The sequence below is a fragment of the Oncorhynchus nerka genome, unplaced genomic scaffold (genome assembly GCF_034236695.1).
Source record: "Oncorhynchus nerka isolate Pitt River unplaced genomic scaffold, Oner_Uvic_2.0 unplaced_scaffold_1096, whole genome shotgun sequence".
Classification (NCBI taxonomy): Eukaryota; Metazoa; Chordata; class Actinopteri; order Salmoniformes; family Salmonidae; genus Oncorhynchus; species Oncorhynchus nerka.
In genome coordinates, this window is record NW_027040221.1 from 168,891 (window position 1) to 180,669 (window position 11,779).

The 11,779-nt window shown below is 43.2% G+C and overlaps 1 protein-coding gene across 1 annotated transcript; it reads left to right on the top strand.

Moving 5' to 3' along the window:
• Positions 1–2,610: 2,610 nt before the first annotated feature.
• LOC115115479 (uncharacterized) lies at positions 2,611–8,357 on the top strand. The gene is made up of 5 exons (XM_065016184.1): positions 2,611–2,873; positions 4,069–4,434; positions 4,562–4,705; positions 4,854–4,930; positions 5,132–8,357. The coding sequence occupies exons 1-5, from the start codon at positions 2,837–2,839 to the stop codon at positions 5,147–5,149; spliced, it is 642 nt and encodes a 213-aa protein (XP_064872256.1). The 5' UTR covers positions 2,611–2,836; the 3' UTR covers positions 5,150–8,357.
• Positions 8,358–11,779: the final 3,422 nt, after the last annotated feature.

Below are 11,779 nucleotides of genomic sequence, written 5' to 3' on the forward strand. Positions count from 1 at the left end.
ACAGAAATACATCCACAAAGACAAAGAACTACATTTGGTTTAGCTGTTAAAATACATCTGGCTTGGATGTACCGTCTCATCCACTCCAGAGCATCATGGTCATTGTAGTTTCTGGTTGTAGTTTCTGGCTACCTTCAAGTCTGGCTGCAAACTGGAGATGAAAGTGGGTGAGAGAAGTTGAGGGAGGTTCATCTGCCACAGTAGAAAGATGGACACTGTAGTGGTTTTACAACAGCAAGACTCAGATCAACATGACAGTGTCAACACATCCTCTATAGAGCATTATGGTTATTGTAGTTTCTGGTTGTAGTTTCTGGCTGTTTCAACATGACAGTGTCAACACATCCTCTATAGAGCATTATGGTTATTGTAGTTTCTGGTTGTAGTTTCTGGCTGTTTCAACATGACATTGTCAACACAGCTGCTGGTGTTTCAGTCACATCCTCTATAGAGCATCATGGTTATTGTAGTTTCTGGTTGTAGTTTCTGGCTGTTTCAACATGACATTGTCAACACAGCTGCTGGTGTTTCAGTCACATCCTCTATAGAGCATCATGGTTATTGTAGTTTCTGGTTGTAGTTTCTGGCTGTTTCAACATGACAGTGTCAACACAGCTGCTGGTGTTTATAAAGGTTTTTCTTTATAAATGTGTAATTAAACCTTACTGTAACGCCCCATATCACTCACTGACAAACTGAAAACATAACGTGTATAGAGTTAATTGGTTAGAGAGAGTTCTTAAATATCACTTTCATTTATATCCCTTAAAGCTTGAGAATCACGACAAGGAGGTTCCTGTTTCAGTCACGTCTGTCACCACGTTCCAATAGGTCAAACAAAAACAGCCCAATGATTGGTTGACAAATAGTCCCTCCCACAATGCAGGTGATGGTGACATGGTCCAGTTGGTGAGAAGCAACTGCAGCGACTTCATCAACATCTGCATGACCTTTGATCACATGGTTTTAGTCAAGTCACATGATAGGTCTCTGTCACATGATGGGTCTCTGTCACATGATGGGTCTCTGTCACATGATAGGCCTCTGTCACATGATAGGTCTCTGTCACATGATGGGTCTCTGTCACATGATAGGTCTCTGTCTCATGATAGGTCTCTGTCTCATGATAGGTCTCTGTCTCATGATAGGTCTCTGTCTCATGATAGGTCTCTGTCACATGATAGGTCTCTGTCTCATGATAGGTCTCTGTCTCATGATGGGTCTCTGTCTCATGATAGGTCTCTGTCTCATGATAGGTCTCTGTCTCATGATAGGTCTCTGTCACATGATAGGTCTCTGTCACATGATGGGTCTCTGTCTCATGATAGGTCTCTGTCTCATGACAGGCCTCTGTGACATGATGGGTCTCTGTCTCATGATAGGTCTCTGTCACATGATAGGTCTCTGTCTCAAGATAGGCCTCTGTCTCAAGATAGATCTCTGTCTCAAGATAGGCCTCTGTCTCATGATAGGTCTCTGTCTCAAGATAGACCTCTGTCTCAAGATAGGCCTCTGTCTCAAGATAGGTCTCTGTCTCAAGATAGGTCTCTGTCACATGATACGTCTCTGTCTCAAGATAGGTCTCTGTCACATGATAGGTCTCTGTCACATGATAGGTCTCTGTCTCATGATAGGTCTCTGTCACATGATAGGTCTCTGTCTCATGATAGGTCTCTGTCACATGATGGGTCTCTATCACATGATAGGTCTCTGTCTCATGATAGGTCTCTGTCACATGATGGGTCTCTATCACATGATAGGTCTCTGTCTCATGATAGGTCTCTGTCACATGATGGGTCTCTATCACATGATAGGTCTCTGTCTCATGATAGGTCTCTGTCACATGATAGGTCTCTGTCTCATGATAGATCTCTGTCTTATGATAGGTCTCTGTCACATGATGGGTCTCTATCACATGATAGGTCTCTGTCTCATGATAGGCCTCTGTCTCATGATAGGTCTCTGTCTCATGATAGGTCTCTGTCACATGATAGGTCTCTGTCTCATGATAGGTCTCTGTCTCATGATGGGTCTCTGTCTCATGATAGGTCTCTGTCACATGATGGGTCTCTGTCTCATGATGGGTCTCTGTCTCATGATAGGTCTCTGTCTCATGACAGGCCTCTGTGACATGATGGGTCTCTGTCTCATGATAGGTCTCTGTCACATGATAGGTCTCTGTCTCAAGATAGGCCTCTGTCTCAAGATAGGTCTCTGTCTCAAGATAGGCCTCTGTCTCATGATAGGTCTCTGTCTCAAGATAGACCTCTGTCTCAAGATAGGCCTCTGTCTCAAGATAGGTCTCTGTCTCATGATAGGTCTCTGTCTCATGATAGGTCTCTGTCTCAAGATAGGTCTCTGTCTCATGATAGGTCTCTGTCTCATGATAGGTCTCTGTCTCAAGTCTTCTCTGTCAAGGATCAAAGTAACATCAAAATTATTGTTTGGTTGTTCATGAGGTGTTTAATGATGTTGCAGTAGGTTGACTTTGACCATGTGCTGCTAGTTAGTCTGGTTACTAGTCCAACGCTCTAACCACTAGGCTACCCTGCCGCCCCATGTGCTGCTATTTAGGTGTTGCTATCTACAACGACCACCTCAAAGGAGCTGAATATTTTCCAGTGACGTCATGTCGGTGTGAAACGTGTTCGATGCTAAACCCTCCCCTTCATGTCACATAAAAAGTGTATCACGAGCTGAAAACTTTCCATTCGATCGAACCAATCGCTGCTCGTATGTCCTTTCATGGTAAAGTACATCTAGTCATGAACACGGAAATACGCAGCAAAGACCCAGCTACTCTCTGACAGTCACCATCACACCATCAGACCATCAGATGTACGGGCTGTGTGTTTCTCTCATCACTCTCTTGTGTAAGTAGCCTTCAGAATGAGTTTTACTGGGCCTCATAGCTGCACGATAGTTCATCGTCTGATGTGGTTTTATACTTGTCTACATTTGTTAACCTAAACTCTTACAAAGAAGGGTTCCAGAGTGTTCTCTGGTTGTCCCCATAGGAGAACCCTTTTTGGTTCCATTTCCTCTGTGGAAGTGGCTCAATCTTGAACCCAAAAGGCATCTACCTAGAACCAAAAAGGTTTATTTGAAAGGTTCTCGTATGGGGACAGTTAAAGAACCCTTTGAGGTTGTAGATAGCACCTTTTTTACTAATTTTACTAATTTCTTACTACTTTTTTACTTTGCATCCTATCTTTGTCTATGGAGGATGATGGCATGCTACAGCTCTCTGTTGTTGCTACAGCTCTCTGTTGTTGCTACAGCTCTCCGTTGTTGCTACAGCTCTCTGTTGTTGCTACAGCTCTCTGTTGTTGCTACAGCTCTCTGTTGTTGGTACAGCTCTGTTGTTGCTACAACTCTCTGTTGTTGCCATAGTTCTCTGTTGTTGTCATAGCTCTCTGTTGTTGCTTCAGCTCTCCGTTGTTGCTACAGCTCTCTGTTGTTGCTACAGCTCTCTGTTGTTGCTACAGCTCTCTGTTGTTGCTTCAGCTCTCCGTTGTTGCTACAGCTCTCTGTTGTTGCTACAGCTCTCTGTTGTGGCTACAGCTCTCTGTTGTTGCCATAGTTCTCTGTTGTTGCCATAGTTCTCTGTTGTTGCTACAGCTCTCTGTTGTTGTCATAGCTCTCTGTTGTTGCCATAGCTCTCTGTTGTTGCCATAGCTCTCTGTTGTTGCCACAGCTCTCGATTGTTGCCATAGCGCTCGGTTGTTGCCATAGCTCTCTGTTGTTGCCATAGCTCTCTGTTGTTGCCATATTTCCCTACTGTCCTCTGCTACCTGTAGGTGCTGTTTCCTCCAGTCAGTTCATCCTAACACTGTTCCTCTGCTACCTGTAGGTGCTGTTTCCTCCAGTCAGTTCATTTTACATTTACATTTAAGTCATTTAGCAGACGCTCTTATCCAGAGACCTAGTTCATCCTAACACTGTTCCTCTGCTACCTGTAGGTGCTGTTTCCTCCAGTCAGTTCATCCTAACACTGTTCCTCTGCTACCTGTAGGTGCTGTTTCCTCCAGTCAGTTCATCCTAACACTGTTCCTCTGCTACCTGAAGGTGCTGTTTCCTCCAGTCAGGATGGGATCTCTGCAGCAGAGGTGGAGCTGAGAGTCAGACCAGGAGACAATGTTGTTCTTCATTGTGACATCAAAAACCATCTGGTAACAGATTGGCACAGAACCAGCTCCGTTGGGAACGGGAGTCATTTCAGAATTTCCAAATCCAATCCTGTCCGTCGATTCTATTTCCTGTGGCGTTCTCAACAGTTCTATGATCTACTGATAACTAACGTCTCTGAATCTGACCTGGGACTCTACTACTGTGGGAGCTGGCAGAAACTGGTGGTGAACAAGGAAGGGTTTCTCCATGACACAGGAAAAGATGTCTACTATCATGGAAATGTCATCACCAGACTTTCATTTGGTAAGAAAATACTGTTTCTTGTTTCTTTCTTTAGGTTGCCGTACAAAATACATTTACATATGTTGCCAGGGAAACAGAATCTCAATGAGAGACAAGTTTCTTAATTTATGCTTGTGTTTATGTCCAGAAACCAGCCCTCCTGAGTCCTCCTCCTCCCCTGATGTAGACTGTGGTCTGTGTTGGATGTTGCTGTTCAGCCTGTGTCCTGTGTCTGCTCTCCTCTCCTCTCTCCTCTACTCCACCTGTGTCTACTCCTTCTGCAGAACAACAGGTAAACTGACTCTCTGTCATGATTCACTTTCTCTTTCAGTCTGTTTTTTTTTTTACCACAATATGTAAACATCTACTATCTTTTAACTGATGTGTCCTAGTTTGACCTCAAACTTGTTGTTTTAATGGTGATAACTCTTCCTCTGCAGCTCCAACTGAGACTCAGGTTCCTCTGAACAGGACGACCACCAGGGGAAGTGACAGCAGAGAGCAGACTAAAGTCAGAGTGGGTGTTGTAGTTTTATTTTGGGTGGCCATCTTGATTTGGAGTCCATGTGTTTGGTAACCCAGCCATATTGAAAGAGTATTTTCAGAGGCAGATAGAATCATTAAATACAGAAGGTAAAGAGCAGCAATACATAATATATAATAATAATGTAATATGATATAATTAATATTAACAGATTATCGCTCTCTCTGACTACAGTACCTACGCATCCATTAAATCCAGCATTATGAGACCGAAACTAATCCATCAATACCAGCAGTGTGAGACCTATACCAGCTATCAATACCAGCAGTGTGAGACCTATACCAGCCATCAATACCAGCAGTGTGAGACCTATACCAGCCATCAATACCATCAGAGTGAGACCTATACCAGCCATCAATACCATCAGAGTGAGACCTATACAAGCTATCAATACCAGCAGTGTGAGACCTATACAAGCTATCAATACCAGCAGTGTGAGACCTATACCAGCAGAGTGAGACTTTAACCAGCTTTCAAAACCAATACCAGCCTTCAAAGCCAGCAGAGTAAGACCAATACCAGCCATCAATACCATCAGAGTGAGAGACCAATACCAGCCATCAATACCAGCAGAGTGAGAGACCAATACCAGCCATCAATACCAGCAGAGTGAGACCTATACCAGCCATCAATACCAGCAGAGTGAGAGACCAATACCAGCCATCAATACCATCAGAGTGAGAGACCAATACCAGCCATCAATACCATCAGAGTGAGAGACCAATACCAGCCATCAATACCATCAGAGTGAGAGACCAATACCAGCCATCAATACCAGCAGAGTGTGAGACCTATACCAGCCATCAATACCAGCAGAGTGAGACCAATACCAGCCATCAATACTATCAGAGTGTGAGACCTATACCAGCCATCAATACCATCAGAGTGTGAGACCTATACCAGCCATCAATACCAGCAGAGTGTGAGACCTATACCAGCCATCAATACCAGCAGAGTGAGACCAATACCAGTCATCAATACCAGCAGAGTGTGAGACCTATACCAGTCATCAATACCAGCAGAGTGAGACCTATACCAGCCATCAATACCAGCGGTGTGATACTTATACCAGCCATCAATACCAGCAGAGTGAGACCTATACCAGCCATCAATACCAGCAGAGTGTGAGACCTATACCATCCATCAATACCAGCAGAGAGTGAGATCTATACCAGCCATCAATACCAGCAGAGTGTGAGACCTATACCATCCATCAATACCAGCAGAGAGTGAGATCTATACCAGCCATCAATACCAGCAGAGTGTGAGACCTATACCATCCATCAATACCAGCAGAGTGAGACCTATACCATCCATCAATATCAGCAGAGTGAGACCTATACCAGCCATCAATACCAGCAGTGTGAGATCTATACCAGCCATCAATACCAGCAGAGTGTGAGACCTATACCAGCCATCAATACCAGCAGAGTAAGACCTATACCAGCCATCAATACCAGCAGAGTGTGAGACCTATACCATCCATCAATACCAGCAGAGTGAGACCTACACCAGCCATCAATACCAGCAGAGTGTGAGACCTATACCAGTCAAAAATACCATCAGAGTGAGACCTATACCAGCCATCAATGCCAGCGGTGTGATACTTATACCAGCCATCAATACCAGCAGAGTGAGACCTATACCAGCCATCAATGCTTGCAGAGTGTGAGACCTATACCATCCATCAATACCAGCAGATTGAGACCTATACCATCCATCATTACCAGCAGAGAGTGAGATCTATACCAGCCATCAATACCAGCAGAGTAAGACCTATACCAGCCATCAATACCAGCAGAGTGAGACCTATACCATCCATCAATATCAGCAGAGTGAGACCTATACCAGCCATCAATACCAGCAGAGTGTGAGACCTATACCATCCATCAATTCCAGCAGAGTGAGACCTATACCAGCCATCAATACCAGCAGTGAGACCTGTACCTCAAATAATAACAATTGGACTCTGAATGACAGCACCATGGCAACAACAACAGGAAGTTCGTGTGGGTTTCCTGTGTACTGATTGTGTCTTCTCAGCCAATCAGTGACCAGCTCTTATATGAGTACTGTAATGCCAACATCATAATATCAGATTATCAACATTAGTAGTGGTCAATGTATGTATATGAGTATATATAAATAATGTTGATATGTGGGAGTGTTTGACCATATGATTACCTATAATGTATTGTCCTATACAGAATGTGTGATTGTGATTTACTCAACTAGTGCTTCTGCTCTGTAGCAGAGGGGTTATGGGAGGCCTGGGCTTTAGGTCTTAGGGGAGGTCTGAGGGGTTAAGAGCTCTGTTTCTCTGGTTAACCTCCAGAGCTCTGTTTCTCTGGTTACCTCCAGATCTCTGTTTCTCTGGTTAACCTCCAGATATCTGTTTCTCTGGTTACCTCCAGAGCTCTGTTTCTCTGGTTAACCTCCAGATCTCTGTTTCTCTGGTTAACCTCCAGAGCTCTGTTTCTCTGGTTAGCCTCCTGAGCTCTGTTTCTCTGGTTAACCTCCAGATCTCTGTTTCTCTGGTTAACCTCCAGAGCTCTGTTTCTCTGGTTACCTCTAGAGCTCTGTTTCTCTGGTTAACCTCCAGATCTCTGTTTCTCTGGTTAACCTCCAGATCTCTGTTTCTCTGGTTAACCTCCAGATCTCTGTTTATCTGGTTAACCTCCAGATCTCTGTTTCTCTGGTTAACCTCCAGAGCTCTGTTTCTCTGGTTAACCTCCAGATCTCTGTTTCTCTGGTTAACCTCCAGATCTCTGTTTCTCTGGTTAACCTCCAGATCTCTGTTTCTCTGGTTAACCTCCAGATCTCTGTTTCTCTGGTTAACCTCCAGATCTCTGTTTCTCTGGTTACCTCCAGATCTCTGTTTCTCTGGTTAACCTCCAGATCTCTGTTTCTCTGGTTAACCTCCAGATCTCTGTTTCTCTGGTTACCTCCAGATCTCTGTTTCTCTGGTTAACCTCCAGATCTCGGTTTCTCTGGTTAACCTCCAGAGCTCTGTTTCTCTGGTTAACCTCCAGATATCTGTTTCTCTGGTTAACCTCCAGATCTCTGTTTCTCTGGTTACCTCCAGATCTCTGTTTCTCTGGTTAACCTCCAGAGCTCTGTTTTTGCTCCTCTAAGTAAATCTAAGGAAGGAATGGAATTAAGAATATATACATATATGAATGAGAGATCTTTTAACACAACATTTCAAGTGTTAACTCAACTTTTTGTGTCTTCTTTTACAATGTCATTTGTATTCACCATTTGAACATGTCTACATTTTATTGGTATGGATTTACTATGTTGGATTGAGCTACTAGTGTTAATGTCTGATTTATAGTTGGTGAATATACCTGTAATAAATATCTTTTTGGAATAAAATTAAGTTTTTCAGAGATTATAATGTTCTGTGGTATAATTCACCTGATCACTATGTAACTCCATTGAGAATGTGGTTGAATGCTTTACTGAGCTACTTTTAGTCAACTTTAACTGAAGGCAAGGTGTATGAAACCATGGAAACGGCTGTGATTCTGTTCAGCAGATGTCTTCCTCTAAAGCCACACCCTTTAGTATCTAAGGCACACACCTCTTAGCATTTAAGCCACACCCTCTTAGCCTATTAACCACACCCTTGTCTAGTCTAAGCCACACCTAGACTAGACTAAGACTATAAGTCACAGCCTTGTCTAGTCTGAGCCACACCCTCTTAGTATATGAGCCTCTCCTACTAACCTATAAACCACACCCTCAAACAGAAACCTATCTGAAAAGTTGCTGGAGCCTTTTCAAACAGAATGACCTGACCTTAACATGGAGGAGACTGTAGTTAACATGGAGGAGACTGTAGTTAACATGGAGGAGACTGTAGTTAACATGGAGGAGACTGTAGTTAACATGGAGGAGACTGTAGTTAACATGGAGGAGACTGTAGTTAACATGGAGGAGACTGTAGTTAGCATGGAGGAGACTGTAGTTAACATGGAGGAGACTGTAGTTAACATGGAGGAGACTGTAGTTAACATGGAGGAGACTGTAGTTAGCATGGAGGAGACTGTAGTTAACATGGAGGAGACTGTAGTTAACATGGAGGAGACTGTAGTTATCATGAGGAGACTGTAGTTAACATGGAGGAGACTGTAGTTAACATGGAGGAGACTGTAGTTAACATGGAGGAGACTGTAGTTAACATGGAGGAGACTGTAGTTAACATGAGGAGACTGTAGTTAACATGGAGGAGACTGTAGTTAACATGGAGGAGACTGTAGTTAACATGGAGGAGACTGTAGTTAGCATGGAGGAGACTGTAGTTAACATGGAGGAGACTGTGGTTAACATGAGGAGACCGTAGTTAACATACTAGAGACTGTAGTTAACATGGAGGAGACTGTATTTAACATGGAGGAGACTGATTTAACATGGAGGAGACTGTAGTTAACATGGAGGAGACTGTAGTTAACATGGAGGAGACTGTAGTTAACATGGAGGAGACTGTAGTTAACATGGAGGAGACTGTAGTTAGCATGGAGGAGACTGTAGTTAACATGGAGGAGACTGTAGTTAACATGGAGGAGACTGTAGTTAACATTGAGGAGAATGTAGGGCATCATTTCAAACAGAATGGACTGACCTTGACATTGAGGAGTCTGTAGGGCATTATTTACCAAACTTGGTCCTGGGGACCCCAAGAAGTGCCTGTGCCACCTACTTAGCCTATAAAATGTCTGTTCGAACAGCCATCAAAACCCTTACCGAAATGTAAAATGCAACTTAAATTTTTTGGGGTCATAATATGTCCACAAACTCTTCTGAACTGTTTCCTCTGGCCTCCTACCAAGCCTATAAGCCACACCTACTAACCTATATACCACACCTACTAACCTATAAGCCACACCTACTAACCTATAAACCACACCTACTAAGCCTATAAGCCACACCCCCAAACACAGACCTCCCTGAGAGGTTGCTGGAGCCTCGTCAGACTGAATGACATGACATTGAACTGGAAGAGACCATAGTGTCCTCAACTCTGGTCCTCCAAGCCAGTTCCACTGTGTTTTTTCATTGTTCCCTTCTTTCTAATCAGGGATTGGTTAAGACCTGTGATACCAGGTGGGTGTAATTAATGATCAGGTAGAACAGAGAACCAGCAGGCTAAGAACCTCGTAGGGTCAGAGTTCAATACCCCTGACATAGTGGGAGAGAATTGAATAATGAAATCAAATCTAATGAAACTGAATCAATATTTATTGAGATTTACTTTTAAAACACATCAATAAACTGCAAACATGAATTACAATGATAAACCAACAATGAAACTTCCAAACTGAAACTATATCAGTAAATGAAAGGATACAGACGAAAGTAAAAAATATTAAAAAATACAAAAAAAGTACAACAACATAATAACTGATACAATCAAAGCTGTAATACCTTGTCCTCCCTGATCAATAATGGTATTGGTTTCACTCTGTTGGTATTGATGACTGTTATTGGTCTCTGATGATATTGTTGACTGGTATTGGTCTCTGATGGTATTGATGACTGGTATAGGTCTCACTCTGTTGGTATTGATGGCTGGTATAGGTCTCACTCTGATGGTATTGATGACTGGTATAGGTATCACTCTGATGGTATTGATGGATGGTATAGGTCTCACACTCTACTGGTATTGATGGCTGGTATAGGTCTCACTCTGATGGTATTGATGGCTGATATAGGTCTCACTCTGCTGGTATTGATGGCTGGTATAGGTCTCACTCTGATGGTATTGATGACTGGTATTGGTCTCTGATGGTATTGATGGCTGGTATAGGTCTCACTCTGCTGGTATTGATGGCTGATATACAGTGGGGCAAAAAAGTATTTAGTCAGCCACCAATTGTGCAAGTTCTCCCACTTAAAAAGATGAGAGAGGCCTGTAATTTTCATCATAGGTACACTTCAACTATGACAGACAAAATGAGAAAACAAATCCAGAAAATCACATTGTAGGATTTTTAATGAATTTATTTGCACATTTTGGTGGAAAATAAGTATTTGGTCAATAACAAAAGTTTATCTCAATACTTTGTTATATACCCTTTGTTGGCAATGACAGAGGTCAAACGTTTTCTGTAAGTCTTTACAAGGTTTTCACACACTGTTGCTGGTATTTTGGCCCATTCCTCCATGCAGTGATGTTTTGGGGCTGTTGCTGGGCAACACAGACTTTCAACTCCCTCCAAAGATTTTCTATGGGGTTGAGATCTGGAGACTGGCTAGGCCACTCCAGGACCTTGAAATGCTTCTTACGAAGCAACTCCTTCATTGCCCGGGCGGTGTGTTTGGGATCATTGTCATGCTGAAAGACCCAGCCACGTTTCATCTTCAATGCCCTTGCTGATGGAAGGAGGTTTTCACTCAAAATCTCACGATACATGGCCCCATTCATTCTTTCCTTTATACGGATCAGTCGTCCTGGTCCCTTTGCAGAAAAACAGCCCCAAAGCATGATGTTTCCACCCCCATGCTTCACAGTAGGTATGGTGTTCTTTGGATGCAACTCAGCATTCTTTGTCCTCCAAACACGACGAGTTGAGTTCATACCAAAAAGTTATATTTTGGTTTCATTTGACCATATGACATTCTCCCAATCTTCTTCTGGATCATCCAAATGCTCTCTAGCAAACTTCAGACGGGCCTGGACATGTACTGGCTTAAGCAGGGAGACACGTCTGGCACTGCAGGATTTGAATCCCTGGCGGCGTAGTGTGTTACTGATGGTAGGCTTTGTTACTTTGGTCCCAGCTCTCTGCAGGTCATTCACTAGGTCCCCCCGTGTGG

Coding starts and splice junctions, on each gene's coding strand:
- LOC115115479 (XM_065016184.1), top strand. CDS start 2,837: ATGTACGGGCTGTGTGTTTCTCTCATCACTCTCTTGT. Junction 2,874..4,068: donor TTCTCTCATCACTCTCTTGT/GTAAGTAGCCTT, acceptor TGCTACCTGAAG/GTGCTGTTTCCTCCAGTCAG. Junction 4,706..4,853: donor CTCCTTCTGCAGAACAACAG/GTAAACTGACTC, acceptor CTTCCTCTGCAG/CTCCAACTGAGACTCAGGTT.